We start from the raw sequence: 23,274 nt of genomic DNA, 5'->3' as shown, positions 1-23,274 counted from the left end.
TACAATTAACAAAAAAAAAAAAATACAAATCCAGATTCAATGGAGAGCTAACTCACCAACCAATGAATATAAAATTTGAGCCGTGGAGAGCTACGTCTAGGCTCCAGGTTTTCAAATGTAACTAGTGTTTTTTTTTAAAAAAATATTTTTTAATATTAATATATTAAAATTATTTAAAAATATTAAAAATATATAAAAAAATTGAAAGTGTTTAGAATTGCGGTTGACCGCACTCCCAAACCCACTTGTACTGCATATTCAATGAATTTTTAATTTTTAATTTTTAATTTTTTGTGATAGTCCATTATTTTTTTGGTATAAATGGGAAGGCCTCTTCATAAACAGGGGAATAGCAGAGCGAGTAAGTTGCAATTGCTATTATTTACTAATAGAGGCAGCAAGCAATGAGACTTCCAAGCCCTACGCTTTGCCTCCTACCATTTCTTTTTCTGACTCTAGTGCAGAGACCCACCTTTGCCTCCATAAAGGTGAGCATTCGATCTCTGTAGAAACTAACTATACATTAAACCACACACCCACTATCTCTTTCTTTTCCCTTCTTTTGTTTTTGGTTGTTGTTGTAATGGTGGCAGCTTGATATTTCAACATATTGAATCTTCGTTTTCTGTGTATATAACGGTGCTGTAGCCATATGTGGTGTACTTTGGAGGCCATTCTCATGGCCCGAAACCCTCGTCTTTCGATGCAAATCTAGCGAAGGACTCTCATTATGAATTCCTTGGATCCTTCTTGGGAAGGTAATGGATGTTCAAGCATAGCTACAGAAGAAATGACTGTTTTTCCATAGCAAGATATCTAATTTTGTTTCTGATTTTTCATGGAACAGCCGTGAATTCGCTGAAGATGCAATATTTTACTCGTACACGAGGCACATCAATGGATTTGCTGCCACTTTAGAAGATGAAGTAGCAGCTGAGATAGCTAGTGAGAAACTACTGTTTCCTGCTGCTCTGTTTGTGCCCCTGTTTTGTTTCGTTTGTGATTATTGAGCTGTCTTCCTTATCCAATGCAGAGCATCCAAGAGTAGTGTCGGTCTTCTTGAACCAGGGAAGAAAACAACACACAACTCATTCATGGAGCTTTCTGGGACTCGAGAAAGATGGAATCGTTCCTTCTAGCTCGATTTGGAAGAAGGCAAGATTTGGTGAAGATGCAATTATTGGAAACTTAGACACTGGTAACCCATTTTTTCTAAAGTTGTTCACGAGGGGTTTTTTTTTATTATTATTATTATTTTACTTATCCTTCCCGAGATTTTGAGAGAGAGAAGATAGAAATGCGAGCTCAGGTAGCCTACGAAATCTTAAACTATATAAAAATAATGACATTTTTATTGCAATGAAAACTAAGTAATATTCTCTTTTTTCAATGGAGTTAGAAGCTTTGAAGTGATAACGTTGAGGTGTCCTTTTCTTCTACTCTAGAAGTCACTATTATGTCTTCATTTGAATTTTCCAATTTGAATTTGGACGTGCATCGTTTGCATTTGGAATATGTAAAATCACTCCCATGTCTATCACTAATATACTGTTGGGAAATGGGGTGTAAATTATGTTTTATATTCAATTTGTTTTTATTAAAATTTAATTTTTTTTATATGTTTTAATATACTGATCTAAAAATTAATTTTTTAAAAATAAAAAGATATCATTTTGATGTATTTCAGTATAAAAAATATTTTAAAAAGTAACCGCAACTATACTCTTAAATAAGCTCATAGCATGATGAAAGTATTGTTTGGAATATGATTGAAATTGTATTTTTTTAAAATTAAAATTTTGTTTTATAATAATTTTTTTATTCTTATATTATTTTTAAGTGTTAATATTAAAAATAATTTTTTTAAAATTATATTATTTTAATATATTTTTAAATAAAAAATACATATTATCAAGCTTTTAAACACCCAAAATATAATTAAAGGTTTATAGGATAGCGTTTAAAGACTCCACCAATCACGTTCGATTTCTAAATCTATCCATGGTGTTTTTGTTGACCAGCCGACCTCCAGATATGACCAAGAAGAAAAATAATGATAAAAAATATTAAAAAAAAAAAACTGATTAGATTGAGGGTCTCTAGATTTGCAATATTAAACTATAGGGCATCGCTAAATCCTCATAATTACTGTTTAGCCCCCAAGTCTGGATAAGCGTGCCCGAGAGATCCAAAAGCTTTGTCCCCACTTTTTTTTTTTTTTTTTCTAACTGGTTATATTAACATGAATACCATGAAAACAAAATAATAGATGCATAATTATTAATAGAATAATAATTATTATTATGATCCAAAATGAAGCAGAACGATGCAGCAAGCTTCATTTTCTTGGAAAAGAGAGAAGGAATAATGTAGTTGAGCTGCAATTAATTAGCTTTTAATTTGCTTGAATGGAATGTGCTAGGAGTGTGGCCCGAGTCTGAAAGCTTTAGTGATGAAGGGTTGGGACCGATTCCATCAAAGTGGAAAGGAATATGTCAAAATGGCTATGATCCTGGCTTCCACTGCAACAGGTCTGCTTTGTTAACTATATTTTTTTTTACTGTTTCTACGAAGAAGCAATCAAAATCTTGCTATGTTGGCTGAGTGGCGATGCGTTCAGTGTCATAATTTTTCTGCCATTAGTGATCTTACTATGCTTTCGGCCGCCATGGGCGTGCATTTATGAAAAACAAGTGCTGGGTAAACTCTTGGGTAAAAGCTACAACGTCCGGAAACGGCCCATCACAGTCAGAGAATTGGTGGGATATTCAGAAAAAGCCGATGGACTTTGTGGAATCTATAAATGCTGCATGTTGCCATTGATTTCGAAAAAGTCAAAATATTCCTTCCTCATTATGGTGGGGATTGCTGGTATCCCATTAAGCCCATCGATTTGGAATTTTCTTGTAAAGCTAGCTAGCTGTGTTATCATTTCTTTCAGAAATATTTGCATTTTCCCTATACATACATACATACATACATACATACATATACATATATGTATATGTATATGTATATGTATGTGTATGTGTATGTGTATAAAGTAAAGTTTGCTTCAAGTCTCTAGCTCCCTCTTCTCCAGCATTTTCTTGTACCCTCTCAGGCATGCAAGAGTCGGCGAGCAAAGTTCAACTAGGGGACACCTTTTTATTTGCCAGCTCCCTGCATTAACAGAGTGCATATTGCTAAAATAATCCCATGTGCATTATAGGCAACTCTTGTTTATCTTTTTACCTTTTCATCAACTTTTTGTTATTGATCTTTCTGCGGTTGCTATGCCACCTGGAAAGATTTCATACTGTGTTTACACTCTTCATAGATTTGTATAGGTTTCCAAAATATTTTGCTTGTAACATTCTGATCATCTTTTGCTTGCTAACTAATTATCTATGCATATCTTGTGTGCATATGAAGGAAGCTTATAGGAGCCAGGTACTTCAACAAAGGGTATGCTTCAATTGTTGGTCATCTCAACTCCTCCTTTGATACGCCTCGAGATGAAGATGGCCATGGATCCCATACCTTATCAACAGCAGGAGGTAACTTTGTAGCTGGTGCAAGTGTTTTTTACATGGGCAACGGAACTGCAAAAGGGGGGTCACCAAAGGCCCGGGTGGCAGCTTACAAGGTCTGCTATCCCCCAGTAGATGGAGACGAATGCTTTGATGCAGATATCTTAGCAGCATTTGACGCTGCTATCAGTGATGGTGTGGATGTATTGTCTGTTTCGCTAGGAGGAAATCCTACCGCATTCTTCAATGATAGTGTTGCAATTGGCTCTTTCCATGCCGTGAAGCATGGCATTGTAGTGATCTGTTCTGCTGGAAATTCAGGTCCTGTAGATGGTACCGTCTCCAATGTTGCACCATGGGAGATCACAGTCGGGGCCAGCACCATGGACAGAGAGTTTCCTAGTTATGTTGTCCTAGGAAACAAAATAAGCTTTAAGGTTTCTTTCCCCTTCCTACTCGTCCCTTTTTCTTCCTTGAATCTTAAGAGAGATTATTTTGATAACAAAATGAGCCGTTTAAATAAGACATGCCTGATCGATGATTTTACAGGGGGAGAGTTTATCAGCTAAAGCCTTACCAAAGAATAAGTTCTTTCCGCTTATGAGTGCTGCAGATGCTAGAGCAACTAATGCATCAGTTGAAAACGCGTAGGGATTGAAGAATTTATGTTCCCGTTCATTCTGATTCCGCATTCCCTCTGATTAGTACCCTTCAACATAATTCAATATTATTTTTCTGCACTGAAAATCCTTGACATTATCTGCTAAGACATGTAAATTTTTTTTGTATGTGTCATGCAGTCTTCTGTGCAAGGATGGATCACTTGATCCCGAAAAAGCTAAGGGGAAGATCTTAGTCTGTCTTCGAGGGATAAATGCAAGAGTTGACAAGGGTCAGCAAGCTGCTTTGGCTGGTGCTGTAGGGATGGTTCTTGCCAATAATAAGGATGCTGGGAATGAAATTCTTGCCGATCCTCACGTTCTTCCTGTATCGCATATCAATTACACCAGCGGTGTTGCTATCTTCAAATATATTAATTCCACAGAGTAAGATAACATTATAACTACTGTCATTTTTACCATGCACATCTCCCTATCCTAATGTCTGTGCTATTAGACTAAATCAATCCTGATATTCACATTTTTCTGCTGGTATCATCAGACCATGTTTCTCATATTAGCTGGGCTTCTTCCAAGATGTATTTAGCTACGTACATGATTTAACTAGATTGGCATCATCCTAGCTGGTGTGCAATGAAATGGATGCATCGCACTGATCAAAGTTAATATTTTTGACAGGTATCCCGTTGCTTATATCACTCATCCAGTAACACGCATTGGCACGAAGCCAGCCCCGGTCGTGGCTGCTTTTTCGTCGAAGGGACCCAATACCGTCACGCCAGAGATTCTTAAGGTATTTCTCTAACAGTACTATCTTCTTGCTTCAGATGCTTGTCAATGTTATATCGAATATTCAGCGACTGTTTCTCTATACTCAGCCTGATATCACAGCACCGGGAGTGAGTGTAATAGCTGCCTACACAAAAGCACAAGGACCAACAAATCAAGATTTTGACACACGAAGAGTTCTATTTAATTCAGTATCAGGCACTTCAATGTCATGCCCTCATGTTTCAGGCATAGTTGGCCTTCTTAAAACTCTGCATCCTACTTGGAGTCCTGCATCGATTAAATCAGCAATTATGACTACTGGTGAGTGTATTTGCAAATTAAGTGAACTCTAGTTCATTCCGTATTCATTCAAATCAAGAAAATTCATGCTAGATCTTGACTGCAGCTCTCTGATTCCCCTCTCTTCTGTTTTTCCTGAATTCCACAGCGATGACACAAGATAACACGATGGAACCAATTCTGAATGCAAACCACACCAAGGCATCGCCATTCAGTTATGGAGCAGGCCACATAAGACCAAACAAAGCTATGGATCCAGGGCTGGTATATGACTTAACAGTTAATGATTACCTCAACTTTCTATGTGCCTTGGGGTACAACGAGACACAGATCTCAACATTCTCAGATGCTCCTTATGAATGTCCCTCCAAGCCCATTAGTCTTGCAAACTTCAACTACCCTTCTATTACCGTTCCCAAATTCAATGGCTCAATCACATTGTCACGAACAGTTAAGAACGTTGGTTCTCCAAGTACTTACAAACTTCGAATCAGAAAACCAACTGGGGTTTCTGTTTCTGTTGAGCCGAAGAAGTTGGAGTTCAAGAAGGTTGGTGAGGAGAAGGCCTTCACTGTTACCTTGAAAGGCAAAGGCAAGGCAGCAAAGGACTACGTATTTGGAGAACTGATATGGTCTGACAATAAGCATGTGAGGAGTCCTATAGTGGTAAAATGGTTCTAGAGACTAACTTGCTTCAGCTAGCTAGGTTAATACGTCTGTTCCAATTTCTACTTGGTGGCTATGGCTACAATATTTACAGCCTCGCGTTCAACAAATATTTATCTTCAAGAAAATGTTGGGTTTATTTCTATTAGAATAATCAAAGGAAAGAAGCCATTGATGAATAGAAAGATGCTTCTACTCTGCTCTTACAATATCCCTTCAACTTTACAAACATGCGGTATTATTATTAGTTTCTTGCAGCACAATTTTAAGAGGTTGGTTTGGTGGTTAAGCAAATATATTGGAATTAAAATTTATTAAATTTCTTAAACACTGGCATTTTCTATTGTTCAATACAGTTCAAAGCAGGCCGAACAAAACAATATAATATATAACAGCAGCGAAAAGACGGATTGTACTAGAGGTTGAGGAAAGAGTTGATAGAATTACAATCCTTCGAACATTTAGTAAGATGAAAGGAAAGGCCTTCACAAGTCGAGCAAGGTAGAGGACCTTTTTTCCATTAAAATAAGAGGGAAGGAGACCACATATAATACGTGAGACAAAGGCAGGATGAGTTGATTTGATTCTTTCCTGGGCCACATCCCCGACCTTGAACAAAACGCCAGGAGAGGAACTGGGCTCAGGTGGAACAACGATCCAAATTTATCAACAGCCCTTTTCCAAATTCAACGTATGGATATGCCATGGGTTGGTCAGCATCCTCGGCTGTCCATCTACAAAATAAGAGAATCATCCAGCATTTAGTCTCAAGAAATCTAAATCCAAAGCGAAGACACTTGAAATGTTATCATCACCTGAAGTTCTGAACAAGGTGGTGAAGGAAGAAGGCAACCTCAATCTTGGCAAGTTCAGATCCGGGACAGCATCTAGATCCTCCACCAAAAGGGGTAAACCTCTTGCTAGTCTGATCCTGAGTCTGAGGAGACCAATGATTTTTCTCTTCAAGAAATTATACTAGTAGGTCCACTCAAAGCCAGAAAAGTACACGAAATGATTTGTTTTTTCCTCTTGAACCCATTTATGGCCCATTGGAGGACAGTCTTATACATTAAGATCCTTGAGATTGGTGTTATAAATTATTAATTACCTCCCATCTCCAAGGATGAAACTGGAGAGCATTTGCATGGACAGACGAGTCTAAATGCACAGCTGTAAAAACAGGTAGGACCTTCCACCCAGATGGAATGAGGTAGTCTGAAAGGGGCAAAAAAAGAGAAACCATGAATCTTTTAACTAATAAAGCGAGTGCATGCATGCATATTTTGATTAAGGGCAAAATCAGATATCGAGAGTGTAATCTATTGGTTTGAGACAACAGTCTCGAGGACCACCTCTGAACTTGACGTCTTTGAGAGCCTTTCGGTGTACAAATTTCACAATGTTTCCATATCTCAGTGCTTCACTGATGACCTACAGCCAAAAAAAAAAACAATAAATAATTATCAAAGAATGGTTGTCAAATGATGAACCATCATTTCAACTATGGCATGCATGGCTGAAACTAAAAGGTAATGAGGGAGAGGAAGTTAATTATACTGCTAATAATAGCAGAAGAAAGGATATCCTACATTTTGAGTGAATTCCATCGTCTTATAATCTTCCCAATTCAAACACTCATCTTTCTCCTTCAGGCTTCTTATTTGCTCATGCTCTAGCTACAGTTCAAAGATAAAAAAAAAAAAAACTTGTATTTAGTAATGAATATATACATACCTGCTGCAATTAAAATCTACCCTATTGTCAAAAGGCAAGGTCCGTGTGTGGAAAAGGTTACCTTTAACTGCTCTAATGCAGTGGGTGACTGGCCTAGAAGATGCACCACCATGGCCATTAAGAGCGAGGTAGTTTCGTACCCACCCAAAAGAGAATCCAACACAAAGCTCACCTTTTCATCTTCAGACAAGGTATCAACACTTAAAAGTATTTCAAGAAAATCATTCCTTAAACTCCTACTATTTCTTGATCTTCTTTCCTCTATAATTGCTTTAACTCTAGAAGATATCCTGCTTCTAGCCTGTAAAGAGGGGTCAACAAAAAGTTGATCACATGCCGCCTTCTTTTTGAAACAAGAGAAAAAGGAACCACATAATTATTGAAATTGCACACTTCTGTTTTGAAGTAAACAAAGGTATAGATGTCCAGGGAGCTCTAGCTAAACCTTCTTTTGAACATAGATAATAAAGAGCCAAATAGAGATCAGTCGTCTGAATATCTGAGTACCTGAACAGCTCTAGCATATGGAGTACCAGGAATATACAGAGGGATGGATACTAGTCCTCTCATAAAAGTAAGAAAATCTTCGAGAATTTCTCTAGTCTCCGGCTCCTCTGATGTTAAACCAAGCACTTGCTTTACTATTACATTGAATGAGAACTGTGAAATAAAAAGTTTATGAGGAAAGGGGATTAAAAAAGAAGAAGAAGATAACCAAAAAGTAGGAGCAATTAAAGGAATATGTACCTTTCTAGCCTCTTCACAGAACACGACCTGTTGTTTATCTTTCCAGGAGCTCAATATTTGAATGGCAGTTCTTTCTATGTCATTCAAGAACTCTGGCTTTGATTTAGTAATGCTAACTAGAGAGATAGCCACATTTCTGAGTCTCTTGTGAGTATCACCAACAGCCACCAGCATGGAGACATTGCCAAGAATTCCGTGAATAGGCTTAGGATAACTGCACTGGAATAACTTGCCTTCGTTTTGAAGAATGAAATAGTTCAGCTCCTGGTCACAGGACACCACTGTTGGAGAGAGAAATAAATGGGACCTGAACACCTTCCCGTACCTGAAAAAATCCCATAGCATTTCACACTAAACTGGCAAAAAGTCTCACGGCGGAACCAACAACAATAAAATGAAGAATTTCTCTTACCTGGAACAATGATCTTGAAGAAACGTACCAAGGGTGTTAGAAGGGTGAGGTTTCAAGAAACCGAGGGTTTCACCAAGTAGAGGCCACCCAAAAGAGCCCCTTGGGACATTATGACCAAGCTTCAAGAACATGGGCAGAAAATGATTCATTATTAGACCCAACAGACCACCAGTTATACCAACCAAAACACCAACCCAGAGCTCTCCAGCCATGGACAAAGGCGGTTGTGTATCCTGATATGTTTCTTTCCAAATTCTGAAATGAGGTAAAATAGAACCCCAAGAGTTTTTTTTATATAAAAATGGACTTCGGCTTAGAAGTCTATATATAGAAAGTGGAGAGGGAGGGAGGGAGGGAGGTGTGAAAGTGAAAGAGACCCTTTAATGCCTATTTTAACAAGCAGAACCGAAGCAATAATTTCAGCTTGTAATTCTTGTGCCCTTCAGGAACAGACCTCCACGTTTTGAAGAAAGCTACGTTTTATTACAGTTGGTAATTTTTGCTTTTATCGGAGTGGAGGTCATAGGAAATGAAATCCACCGAGCTAGTCAGGACTCCGGACTCAGGACTCAGGACCTAGACCTCTGCTGCTAGAACTAGGGGTGCAGAAGGTAGATTGCCGAGGTGTACTCTGCGCATAATATTGCTACTTATCCCAGGGGCTTAGCCTGGTAAATTGCAAGCGGATTTTCTACTCGTATTATATTATAAATATTTTGAATTTTAATAATGAGGTTGTTTTTATGTTTAAAAGTATGTTTTAAAAATATTTAAAAAAATTAAATTTTTTTTATTTTTTTATCTTAAATTAATATTTTTTGTTAGTTTTAGATTAGTTTAATGTGTTGATATTAAAAATATTTTTTTAAAAATAAAATAAAATTATTTTAATATATTTTGAAATAAAAAATATTTTAAAAATAATTATTACACCAATATAAAAAATAAAAGATGCCGTTTTCATCATTTTTACACTTTGTACATTGAAAAACTATTGTTTTTGTCTTTAAGGTCCAGAGTTAGAGTGTGTTTGGTATTACGGTAACTGTTGTGGTTGTGTTTTGAAAAAAGTTATTTTATTAAAAAGTACTTTTAATTGAGGTTGGTTTGAAAAAATAGGTGTTTGGTTAGATAAAATATTATCAGGAATAAAATTGATTTGATATTACAGTGCGAGTAAATTTAATTCACTCTACACTAGTTTTTCGGGAAAAAAAATATTATTTACATGACAATGCAAGTAAATTTAATTCATTCTAAACTAGTTTTTTTAAAAAAAAATACAAAAACTAAACACACTGAAAAAAAAAAATACCGAACAGTGCAAGTGAATTGCACTGTTCACGTGAACAGTGCAATTCACTTGCACTGTTCACGTGCACAGTGCAATTCACTTACACTATTCGCACAAACAGTGCAAGTCAATTGCACTGTTTGCGTGCACAGTGCAAGTGAATTTTACTGTGCATGTAAACACAGAATTTTGCAAAGCAGCCATGAACTGCTTTGCAAAATTCACGTCCAAAACGTGAAATTGTATGGGACCCACTAAAATTAAAGTGTGTTTTTAGTGGAACCAAACATTATGTTTGCTGTGGTTGCTTCAAACGCAGAAGCAATCACACAAACAAACGGCCTCTTAATTTTTTCATCTGAAGATTTTAAGAATTAAAAAATGTCTTTGTTCCAAAAGAAATAAAAAGAATTACTCTTTTATTTTATCAATTACACTCCCCTTTTTTTGAAGAGAAAAAACCTTGAAGTCTTTTCAAAACTTGTGTAGCCAAGTCTTAATTCTTTTGAAGAAAAGCTTATGTTTTCTGAGAATTCAAGCCATTTATGAATCAATAAGTTTTTATAATAAATCATAAAACAAAAAATAAAGGACATGCTTAATATAACTTAATCACTTGATTTTCCTTACTATTTCCTTGAAAATTAATAATGTACGAAATGAATAACTTGAAGGGGTGTAACTCATTGGTCAAACTCTAAATTTATTCTCTAGAGGTCACCAATTCGAGTCTCACAAATCTCAGGGTCACTAGAGGCTTACATGGTCGTTAACTTCAGGGTCTGTGGAATTAGTTGAGATATGCACAAGTTGATCCATATACTTACGTTAATAAAAAAAATGATGTACCAAATGAGTGTGTGTGTGTGTGTGTTCTCTTAATATTTATCTATTTATTTTTAATCGTATCTCTATTAAACTCTATCAAGTAAACATGAACCCGGATCTCATCTATGCTTCTTTTCAAATAAAGATATTTTCTAACCAACTAATTATTAAAGTCATTTTATTCCTAAAATTTCATTCATAATTATTAATTAATTAACAATACTAAGTTAAGAAATTCTATTGAAATTTAAATTGACTATGACAAACCTATTAAGAAATTCTACTCCAATTTTATGAATAAGATTTAATGCAAAGATAAAATTAGTAAACTCCAATTCTATTTTTCATCATTACAGAGATTTTAAGAATAAAAAACATATATTTTGTTTATCTAGTACATCATTAACTTGTGAAAAAATAGTTTTGGGAACAATGCGATTTACTGGGTTGTGTTGTTCCCAATAGCGGAACCCTTTCAATTGCATTTTGTATACAGAGTTTTTTTCACTTGTACTAGTTTCCAAGTATTTTTTTTCTTACCACGTTATTTTCAAAAATGACCCTGGAAAATATACTAACTTTATTGTTAATGTAACACCCTAGAATTTCTACATGTAAAATAATTTTTTCGAGCCTTAAACTCAAGAAAATTATGGTATTTTTTTTTAGAATACAAGATTATTACAGTCTATTTCTTATACTTGATCTTCCTTCATTAAGCTAACGTATAAGGAATCAAAAACCTGCAAACATAGTGTTCATAATAATCTTTATTTTCCATTTCATAAGGAATCAATATATAATATTCAAAATCAATTATAATTTGATATTCGAAAACTTAGTTTATGCATCATTTTTTTATTAACATATATATGCCAACACTCATTAATTTAATCATTTTTAATTTCGCTATTTACATCTAATTCATTATGTGAACCCTTCATGCCGGATTTATATAGATATATTTCAATACACTTATCATGTCAATCAATAAACAAATTTTTCTACCTACATGTTAATAGGCAACATTATCTATATAACAAGAAATATCACGGACACTCACTCCTTTACAAACATATATGATATCTAATATTTTTTAGTGATTTGACTTCTATACTCAACAATTTAAAATTCTTGTTCTTCATACCATTGATCATTTAGCAAATGACTTGTCTTATGATGGTTGATTTTAGTTGCATTATCACCAATTTTATCTTGTCATATTATATCAGCAACATTACACCATTGTTAACATATTTGCACCTCACTGAATAAAAACATATTCAAGATTTACCTTACCTTTCAACTTAGTGATCCATTACATCATACGATTGGAATATTATTACATTTCTTTTTCATTGTATAATCATGCTTGTGGTAGATTCTCTTCACATAACTTTATGCTTTTAACCATAATTTTTCTCATTTTTTTTTTATGAACAACGCGATTGACAATCATGTTCCAACACGTGGTCAGCATCACTAATGGAACATCATTCTGCCACGAAAGCAACCATAAATTATTTTCATATTATATTGATTGTCAAGTCAATTTATATCATATTACAAACATGTTATTAGATACATATTTCATAATTTCATACATGCACACTAAGAACTATTTATTCTAAATTGTGTCACTTATATCCTAGCAACACATTATCAAACACATCATTCCATATGTTTTAACAATTTTAAACAACCATTACTTTTGTTGTCAGTGATCTTTGTCCATTTGTTCTTTTTGTCATATATTCTTATAACAATTCTCTCCTAGGAACTAAACAAGGTTGTCCCCAAAACATCCCAACTTATACCACATAAGTTATTTATATTCATTTTATTATATTATCACAATAATCACAAAGTTTGCTATACAAAAATCCATACAATACAACATTACTTTATATTTTACTTGACTTCCCAAAACAACGATACAATTAATCCATTTTTATCTCCAAGTCATCTTTTATATTATAACATCATCATCTTCATCACAAAGATCATCTTCCTTATCACTATTTGAATTTACTAGATTATTTACCCTTCCATGCATTCTCCACTGGTGATACAATCTTCGTCTTCATCCCTCATAAAGATTAGGCAATTATCAATTCAAAAATCTATATCATGAATTCAATCATAAAATTCTTATTAATTTGGCACTCAATGCCACAAACACAATTCATCACTTTTATTTAACAATTGTGTTTCACCAAACATTTTATTGACAACCCGACAAATCAGTCATATAGGCAATACTAACTCCACATAAATTCATTTAAATCAAATTACATATTTCAGTCATCAAACAAATTGATGCCACTAGCCTATTACCGAGTAACTAGTTTCATAACATATCTTATTATTAGGTTCTAGCTCTATTATCGGGTAACTAGTTTTATTATTGTCTTTTTTTCTTTCATGGCACATATTACAATTAAAATAAATGCATAACACACTTTAAGAAATTATAGTTATTGAAACTTAAAAAACACTTTTAATAGAAAAAGGTGCAAGGCACTTACCTAATGGCTGAACCTGTATGAAATTTCTTGCTGCTAACCAGACTCTACAACCTCCCCTATACCACAGAAGTTTCAAACACTAATTTCATATCAAATTAAACTGAGAACTTCATTATAGTTTCCATTTACTTATATTCACATCAATCCATCAAGATATATTAAATTTATAACTACTTTTCATGACTAAAATTAGTCATATCCTATAATTTCTTGGCCTATTTAACCAAATCTTTTTTATACATGTTAAATCACCATTTAACATTTATCTTCAGCTTAATATCATTCAGTACGACGACTCATAACTACCCCTTTTTATTTTAATAAGAATTCTTAGTCGAAAATCAACATTTACGTCTCATGGTATTTTATTTTTTTTTCTTCAACTTGGACTTATTTGATCATATTTGAAATTGGGTTTTAACAATAATTTTCGAAACAACAATTTATACAAAGCCTATTTTCCAAATATGATTAAAACTTTAATTTAACAATCCATGGGTCACTTTCAAAATTTCATGCAACTTCCTCATACATTATCTTAAAAACACTTCATATACATAATCAGACATAATTTTTCATCAATTTAAATGAAGCAATCTAAAACCATTTACTCTCTTATATGGTCGAAATCACTATTAAAAGGGTCATAAATTATCATTCCAATTTTTTTTAAAATTTCCTATCATTCGAATAATTTTGCATCTCACCTAACATTAACCAACCTAATTACCATAACAACTAAGTCAACCAAACTCATCCTCACACGTTAGTTTAGGTTGAATTCCACACTAAGAAGAACAAGAATCCTCCTTCAAGTTTTCATGCAATTAACTACTTTTCAAATCATTAAACATGTTATATAACACTACTAAACAAAAATTCTATAAAAGTTTGAACTAGCAAATTCAATTCTCTCATCACTAGCTTAGTTTAACTTCATAAATAAAGAAGATTTTAATTTTCTTTAGAATTTTTCTTCAATTCCATATTACCCATTCATTAGTTTCATTATATGACACAATTAAGCATAAATTTCATTTTAATTGTAACCAACAAATTCAATCTCTCTGTACTTTAGTCTTGGTCAAAATTCACCTTCAAATGAGACATATATTTTTTCTTTAAATTTTCCACAATTATCATATGACCCATTCATTTTCCATCCTAATTAGTCTAATTAATCATGTAATTAATGCAAATCAACTAAGAAATCAAGTAAAAATCCAAACCCCTTTATTTTCTCTCTCTAGGCCGAACATGGTATACAAGGAGGGAATAAATTTTTCTTTAAATTTTACACTAATTTCACTTGACTCAATCTTTAATCTTGCCTACTAACATATTTCCATAACAAGATTACCAATTTAAATAATCTAATTCATCAACCTAATTTTTCATAATTCAAAATTCAACATAGCATTATCCGAAACTCAAAAGAAACTCAAACCAATCTTAGTTTATGATTTCTTACCTCTTAACAAGATGAAATCAAGATGATAATGCAAATGAAAATCAAATTCCTCTTCACTCTCTTTTCCTTGTCCCTCTAGTTTTAAATTTTGTTTTTTTATACTTTAAAGACCTCTTTTAATCCTCTTCATTTCACATCACATTAATTATTGTTTCTATTATTTATTCATTTCTTTTAAACCCCAAGCTTTGATTACTCATCGAGACCTTACTACCTTCAGTCCTTTTTTTTTATTAGGGTTTACAATTAATAGGCTATCTTAATGACTTATCATATTGATAGTTCATGTTGACATAGCAATTGATATGTTAATTTATTACTTAGTATTTTAGCAAACCTATTAAGATAAACCTATTCTCTTGTATCATTATTACAAAAAAAAAACTAAAAGTTATGGTATAAACATTGTAGATGTAAAGAGTAATTGTTGTGGATTGGAAAAATGTCTTATTTGTTTCTTTTTTTGGGCATAAATATCTCTTCTTCTTTTTTTGCAAGCCTTGGGTGGCTTTGGGAATTGTCCCTCTTTGGCTAGGCTTTCGTTGTTCAACTTTCACTATTTTTTTGCTCTAATTTTAGGTGTTTGCTGCAGTTTTTAGGGAGTTTCTTCTTGGGTTTGGTTTAGCTTCTCTTTTGAGTGGCTCTAGATTAGGAGCTTTTTCTTCATATGATTTAAACAATAACATTAATGTTTATTAAATGCACAACTCACTTGTATAGTTGTAGGTCTCTTCTTAGTATTGGAATACTTGTTGTTTTTGTTGGAAATCACCCTTGTTTTTTTTTTTTACTAAATGTTCTATTTTGGTTTCCTTTAATCTCTTTTACTTATGTTTTATTCCCACTGAAATTGAATCAGATAAGCTTATTACCTTGTACTATTTCTATTAGGGTTTTTTTTCATTTGTTTATACTTTAAATGTCATTTTATATTGGTTTCTGATTTGATACTTCTTGCCTTTTCTTTCTTTATCCTTTCAACTCACTTTTATAGGGGGTATAATTTAGTAGTGTTTTTTTTTTGGCTTCATAAGTTCACTACCGTTTTTCTTTCATGCATTTTGTTTCTACATTTCCTTTTTGTTTTGAGCTTTCATTGTTGTCATACTATTTTATTTGAACTTTTCATCCTTTATTACCCTGGTTGTTTTTTTCCCTGTTTTTTTTTCTTATTTTTTCCTTGCTTTTAGTTATGTTTTTTCTCTGTTTGTTTTTTTGTTCACTTTCAACATGTAGGTTGTTTTCATGCTTTAGCTCCTTATAGTTGACTTGGGTTTAAACGGGCTTCTCTGTTTTTTTTCTAGCTTGTAAATAATTTGTTCTACGAGGTTTTCAAATTGTCTTTGCATTGTTTGTTATGTTATTTTTGTTTTTCACCATCTCTCATTGCCACTGATTTTTGTTGCTTTTTTTCCCCATTGACATGACATTAATAGCTTTTGGCTTTAGTCTATGTTGGTATTGATGACTCTATTTTGTGTTCTTAGTGTTTTTATTAATAATATGAGATTTTTTTTTATTGATAGTTTATTCCTCATTGTTTTTTTTTTTTCCTATCAAATGTCATGGGTAGGGTGGCAGTTTTACTCATACTTATTTGATATCGACCCGAACCGAATGGTAGGAATTTTTTTGTCTGTTTGGGTTCAGATAGGGTATGGATATTGCCATGTCCGACCCAAAACCCTACCTAAACCCGACCCGGAACTAAATCATTAACCTTAGAGACTAAAAATTAGGATTGTCATTTCTCATTTTCCCCTCTAATCTCTCTTTCAACTTTCATTCTCTTCTTGATCCCTCCCTAACTATACTTCCCTTTCAAGGCCTCTGTCTCTTTTATTTCTTTTCTTTCTTTTAAGCTATATTTCCAGTCTCTTTTACTTTACAATAACTCCAAAGCCTTGTCTCTATTTTATTTTTATGAAAGAATTAATAAAGTGATGAAGGTTGTGTTTTAAAGGAAGAGAGTATTGGTTCTTGTGCTTCAGAGTTAGCCATGAAACTATGAATGTTTTTTTTTTCTATTAATAAGTGTTTGGTGACTTCCACACTTCTTTTTTCTCTATTATTTTTTTGTGATTTTGTTATTTGTAGTATACGTGGGGATTATATGTGTTTCATTATATGGTTGAAGATTTAACTTTATTTTTTAAAAGGAAAGTATATTAAGTTTTTTGTTTCTATATTTGTTTAGGTGGTTGATCTTGATGGATTTTATTTTCTTATGTAAACCAAGATAGGATATTTGAGGGATATATTGAGTTCTCTATATTGGTTTTGGTGAATTTTGCTTTATTTTTTTAATGTTTTAGTTCTGGTAATTCTGGTTTATTTTTAAAAGTGAGGTATATAGTTCTCTATTGCTGACTTTTGTATTGATTCTAATATTGATCTTGATGCTCAATGGATACCCGTTAGATACCTGAAACCTAATTGGGTTTAGATTTAGGTAAAAAAAATTAATCAGGTTCAGGTATGGATTTTGTAAGATATACCTATGGGTACCCATTGTAACCCCTAGTCATGGGGCTAGTTGTCCCTACTAATACAGAGTTGTTATTAACTTTTTTTTTTCTCTTAGCCTTTTCTAAGTACAACATCGATGTCATTCATCATCAAATAGCCTTTTTTAAGTACAACATCGATGTCATTCATCATCAAATAGCTTGTCTTTCCCTGTATTATTTAAGAAATATTGATAAACTATATTAATGGCTTAAAGAATTTGATGAGCCTATATGTAACAACCTTGTATTTTTCAAATTTCCAGAATTAAAACATACATATTAATACCAGATTTTCCATTAATTTTTTTAAAAAAAACAATTCGACAACATTTCCCTTGTTTGTTAATACTACCAAGTCATCGACCTCATCAATTTTCATATCAATCATCTTTTATCACACAATCCAATAATCTTTGATATTTTTTCAATGATCACCACAATCTCAAATAAACTATATTCAGTAATACAAACTATTTATTTTCTTTTTATAGCATAAAAAGTTACATTGTATTACTAATTATCTTTAGAATTAAAGAAATATAACAACAAAATTAAAGAAAATATAAAAATATCACATTTATCTAACTAGAAAATATTAACTAATAAGTTACTTGTCACCACATAAAAACTAGAACATGTTGAACTTATATATTAACTAGAAAGTTATACATTAGTTCAACATTTCACGATGTCATTAATTTACTAAGTTTTAAATCCCAATACATTAACCCAAAATGAAGTTATATTACTATTTAAATTATAACATAAAAGATTACAAGCATAAATAACTCTATTCCAGATAAGTGTGGAATGAACCTATAATACAACATATAAATATATAATTAATATAACACATTATTTGCCTTATAAAATAATTACTTCTATAATAATATTTCCTCTTTGATCATTAATTATTCTCAATCTTAAAACTAACTAATTTATCATCTATTATTGTATGGTACAAAACCATGTCCCATTTTTTATCACTTTATATTGACATCATTATTCATGACACAATTGATTATTCGACTTGATAATTTAACCATGCAGACAGTGACATTCATCATTATCATTAGTTACCATTTTTCAAATGACAACTAAATTTATGTCGATATTAATATATATGATATCATTGATTACCTTACCTGATAATTAATCCATGCCGACAACAACATTTCTCATTATCATTACTCATCTTTTTTCCCAGTGACTAATCAACTTATGTCGATATCAATGCAAATAATATCATTAATTACCCTCACCTGATAATTAATCTATGCCAACAATGATTTTCATCATTATTATTAGTCGCCTTTTCTCAAGTGACTAATCAAATTATATCGATATCAATACCTATGATATCATTAATTACCCTTACCTGGTAATGAATCCATACCGACAATGATATTCATCGTTATTATTAGTCTTTTTATTCAAGTGACTAATCAATTTATGTCGATTTCCACATTGCTACTACTATTTGTCATTCTTACTTTAAATGACTAATTAATTCTCTACTTTTCTTTTTATAGATTATTTTCTTTTATCATGAAAATTTCATTATGACCAATATTAGTTTCACTACTTTCATTAGTCTCCAAGTTCCTTGGATAACTAATCAGATTTCCTCCTTCCAAAATTCACTTCTTTTACCAAATTTCTACACAATCTATTTCCTTGATATTTATTTAAGATAAAGCATTAAATAAGCAAAAAGATAAAATGCATTATTTTAGGCATGTTGGTACCTACTGGTTGTACATGAAGGTCTTGCACCTCCCGTCTGTGGCTTTCCTGCAATGATGTCACTTGTAATGTTATAATCAATACTATCAATTTTTCCATAAACACAATTAGAAACCCTATTCAGTCCCTCCCTTTTATCCAATAAGTCTACAATAATTCTAAATGGATAATTTCTTTCATATACACATTTCTTATTATAAATTTAATTATTCTTTTCTAAAAAATTATCATTTCTTTAATACTACAAAATAACTCACCATTTAATTGGGTTCATTACTAATTATCCAATTTTTTTCTCCCAATTCCTACAATTGACCGGCCTTAAAGGCTTTCCCCCTTTCCTCTTTAATTGAACATGCCTCATTGGAAGAGAATGGAATCTCCTTCAAATTTGTACAATTTCTCCTCTTAACTGATCTTTATTCTTGTTTTTAAACTTGATTATAATAATAATAAAAAATGCCCTTACATTCATCACAACCAAAAAAACCATTTTTCCATAATACCCAAACATCACGTTAAACCTTAATATGCCAAAAATTTCAAAACCAAACACAATAAAAATTGTTATTACCTTGAAACAACAAAGAATCAAAGAGAAATTTGGAAGACAATTTAATCTTCTTTCACCTTTGCTTTCCTCTTTTTCTAACATTGAATTTTCTCCTTTAGGCCTTTGAACCCATTAAAATCACCCACTTTCCCTCTTTGATCATTCTCTAGGCCTTTAATTTCCTGAAACTACTATCTTTTAAGAGAGTTTTCAAGAAATTTGGAGAAGAAATCCCAAAACCCTAACTCCCTCTCTTAACCTTGTTATCAACGTTAATGGGAGAAGAAAACAAGTATTTATATTATTATTTTTCCTATTTACATATTGAACCCTAAGGATTTTAATCTTTTTTAATTTCCCCTCTCATTCTTTTAATTATTTTAATGTTACACCAAACTTTATTATTATTTAATCTACTCTTAATATACACTTAAATAATTTTCATTAAAAATATATATTTATTTTTTTACCAGAGTTTTACACTATGTATACATGTAACGACAACGAGGGTGGTCAAGCTTCTAGCTTGGTTTTGGTCTGGTTTGTATCATTCTTTGACCAGTTTCTATATTCACATGCAAGAGAGGAAAAATTAATTTGCATGGACTATAGTAAAGATGGAGTGTGGTTGAATATAAACTCATGAATTCCCCCTCCCTCCCTCCTCTATATGTGTGTGTGTGTGTGTGTGTGTGTATTTATTTATAGCTCTTTCTTACAACATCAATATATAAGTCTAAATTTCTTATTTGCAACCAGATGTTGATTCTTGTCACCATTGCTTAAACTTTTTCATCTTTAATTCCATTAATATGAATGTTTACACCATTTTTTGAGTTTTTTTTATTATCCCAATATTTTTATTGTTTTTTTTTCATTTTCATATCTATTTTTTGTTATTAAAGCTTTTGCTTCCCTACATTGTTCTTTGTTTTATGAGAGCTTTTCCATTTTTTTAGCTTGTAGGTCATTCTTCTTGCAATGTTTCGAATCATTTCCCCCTAGCACCACCTCTTACAAAATTGATGCCCTTAATTGTGTTCATGAAAGCTTGACTTTGCTTATTTTTTAGTTTAAATTTTCTATAAGATGCATGACACCCACTCTTTATCTATTTCAGTAACTTGGTTTTTGTTGGTTCTAATTATTATGATTTGGTTTTCATTTATAGTTTATCTAACTATAAAGCATGCATGTGTATTTTGAAAAGGTAACATATGCTCTTTGATAATTTTGTTAATGTTCCGTGTATGTTAAAAATAATTTGTTAACACTTTGCAAACACTGATCAGTAACAAAATAAAGATACCACGTGAACACCTAATGATCTTTAAACTATTATCATCCTAACTAGAATAATTGATTGCTAACAGTTACCACATGAACACCCTTTAAGAGTCTATAGGTTTTCCAAATATTCAGTGAACAATTCTTCTTAAGAATTTTCTTCGCACTCCACTCATGTGTCAAGAGTATATGCTGTAAAATTATGTGTAACTCCTTAGCTGATTGGGCACTTTTGCTCTACTGCTAGTTTTGCACTCAAATTACTTTTGGTTATCCTTCTTTATATACACATACGTGTGATAAGGATAAAAACCTTTAATAAACATTATCTTCAAGCTTCCTAGCTTGTTATGTTCTTAATAAATTATTAACGTGTTTCATAAAAATACTTATTTGATAGTAATCTTTGGATAACTTGTATTTATCTATTTTTTATAAAACTTATATGGACTTCTTATATAATTTATCCAAACAAACTAGATAATTACATAAACAATCATGTTAAATCCTATAAGATAAACTTGACTAATTCCTTATCTAATTTGGATAAACTAACAATCTAAATAAATTTATCTTAATCAACACAAATAATCATTCACTAATCAAAGCCAATAATTTTGACATTTAAACCCTAGTTTATTTTTTGCACCACTTCCAAATAGTAATATGGCTTTATTATCTTAAAACTTAACTAATAATGAGCCTATAATAATAAAAAAAAAAAAACCAAGTATTGATGGTATATCATTGTTAATCTTACAAACTGTATATGATAGAAACAAAAACTCCAAGCAATTATTTTAAGATATTTTTTGACACATTAATAGAATTGAAGGATGAAACAAATTATTTTTATATATACTTGGTTTATGTTAGTTCTTAAAGATGATGATTGAGTTTTTATATGTAGGCAATCTAACTATGAAGGCATGACCAAGCTTTTTGAGAAGGCCATGTTGGAGCTGGTTTATTTTTCGCATCTCTTTCAAAGTTTAGCTAACTTCCTCCAACATTGCTCCTCCTTCAATCACTTGCCATTGCTATACACTTATAATTTGTACTCTTTTTTCATCATGTGAATCTATGTTCTATATTGCTAAATGGATGTTTATCTAGATATGATACCCTTTTAAATTTTACAATTCGTTTCTTTTCTAATCTTCAAGCATGTTCAAGCATCTCTTTTGTATGTTAACTATTGCTTAGGTGTAGAATTGATATAATCCAAGAAAAGGTGAACAAATAAATCCAAATTTTAGAGTAATTATGCCTCTGTTCAATTTTATGATATCAATTATAACTTTTAATCTGATCATTAGATCAAGCTAAACTTTTACCAAGAGTTTTTGCATATAATTTTCTATATTGAGCTAAAATCTCAAGTAAATTGGAGTTTGGTAATGTCTACAGTATAGGTTAGGTTAGTAGGTGCTATACAAAATTTTTTATTTATTGTCTTTTAACTTGTGAACTTCATATTTGAAAAGGATTCTTTTCCCTATAATGCAAGGATGTTCAATATTTTTTTTTAAATTTCCTAGTTTAACAAAGATCTTTAATGGGCAACAAAATCATTTTCAAGTGTGGCAATAATTCATTAATGTTCCAAGATCTTTTTCATACAAGAATTCCTTATTTATCTTAGATACACAAGGAAAAAAGGAATAGAGTATTTAATGGAAAATTACTTTTTTTGGTGAATTATTTCTTTGTATTAATTTAAATTATTTTAAGATTTTCTTTGTTGTTTTATTTTATTATTTGGATATTTACATTCAGTTTAGGGTTTTTGTTTTAGTTTGGGTTTGTTTTGACCCAAAATTAATATTTTATGATGATTTTAGGCATTAGGCTTGTGTTAACTTATTATTAGCTTGGGTTCATCGGTTTGTAACTCAATAAGGGTCCATTAGAGTTATTTAGAATGATTATATATTTTTTCTTTGTAAAAAAATTTAGCAGCCATGATGTTTTGAATAAACTTGTGTTTTGCATGATGCAACACTTTTTTCTTTGTTGGGAAAAATATCAATAATTGACTTATCAAAATATAATTGACCTTGTGGTGTCTTCGTATACTTTAGGTTCTTATTTTCCTATATACAACGGATCCAAATTTTTTTTCAATACCTTTGGTTCTTAAATACAAGATTATCTCTGGGTTAAGGTTTATCTATCACAAACCTATATTTTAGCTTTCTTAGTCTATTTATCTATTTTGTTGTGGGTTTCTAGATCTTTATATCCACAGGTTTTGCATGAGTTGGTATAGATCTAAGATTCAAGTATCAGGTT

At 31.9% G+C, this 23,274-nt stretch overlaps 2 protein-coding genes across 2 annotated transcripts; one reads left to right on the top strand and one right to left on the bottom strand.

Moving 5' to 3' along the window:
* The first annotated feature begins 332 nt into the window (after positions 1–332).
* On the top strand, positions 333–6,054 carry LOC133682740 (subtilisin-like protease SBT5.3). The gene is made up of 11 exons (XM_062106246.1): positions 333–488; positions 649–758; positions 848–945; positions 1,034–1,198; positions 2,423–2,531; positions 3,415–3,949; positions 4,062–4,159; positions 4,313–4,558; positions 4,811–4,925; positions 5,011–5,224; positions 5,352–6,054. The coding sequence occupies exons 1-11, from the start codon at positions 405–407 to the stop codon at positions 5,882–5,884; spliced, it is 2,307 nt and encodes a 768-aa protein (XP_061962230.1). The 5' UTR covers positions 333–404; the 3' UTR covers positions 5,885–6,054.
* A 179-nt stretch (positions 6,055–6,233) lies between these two features.
* On the bottom strand, positions 6,234–9,096 carry LOC133682741 (cytochrome P450 724B1-like). The gene is made up of 9 exons (XM_062106247.1): positions 8,763–9,096; positions 8,351–8,675; positions 8,111–8,263; positions 7,665–7,904; positions 7,459–7,545; positions 7,222–7,300; positions 6,978–7,084; positions 6,685–6,806; positions 6,234–6,603 (listed from the first exon to the last, which is right to left on the bottom strand). The coding sequence occupies exons 1-9, from the start codon at positions 8,972–8,974 to the stop codon at positions 6,510–6,512; spliced, it is 1,419 nt and encodes a 472-aa protein (XP_061962231.1). The 5' UTR covers positions 8,975–9,096; the 3' UTR covers positions 6,234–6,509.
* Positions 9,097–23,274: the final 14,178 nt, after the last annotated feature.

Source organism: Populus nigra, chromosome 2 (genome assembly GCF_951802175.1).
Source record: "Populus nigra chromosome 2, ddPopNigr1.1, whole genome shotgun sequence".
Classification (NCBI taxonomy): domain Eukaryota; kingdom Viridiplantae; phylum Streptophyta; class Magnoliopsida; order Malpighiales; family Salicaceae; genus Populus; species Populus nigra.
The sequence above is the reverse complement of the archived record's forward strand: the minus strand, read 5'-3'. Positions and strand labels throughout refer to the sequence as shown.

Bases quoted from the DNA above. Each gene is read 5' to 3' on its own strand.
- LOC133682740 (XM_062106246.1), top strand. From the start codon at position 405: ATGAGACTTCCAAGCCCTACGCTTTGCCTCCTACCATTTCTTTTTCTG. The intron at 489-648 runs GTGAGCATTCGA...ACGGTGCTGTAG, and splicing joins CCACCTTTGCCTCCATAAAG to CCATATGTGGTGTACTTTGG. The intron at 4,559-4,810 runs GTAAGATAACAT...TATTTTTGACAG, and splicing joins AAATATATTAATTCCACAGA to GTATCCCGTTGCTTATATCA.
- LOC133682741 (XM_062106247.1), bottom strand. From the start codon at position 8,974: ATGGCTGGAGAGCTCTGGGTTGGTGTTTTGGTTGGTATAACTGGTGGT. The intron at 7,905-8,110 runs GTACTCAGATAT...CCCTCTTTACAG, and splicing joins CATATGCTAGAGCTGTTCAG to GCTAGAAGCAGGATATCTTC. The intron at 6,807-6,977 runs GTAATTAATAAT...TGGTCTCCTCAG, and splicing joins TTCATCCTTGGAGATGGGAG to ACTCAGGATCAGACTAGCAA.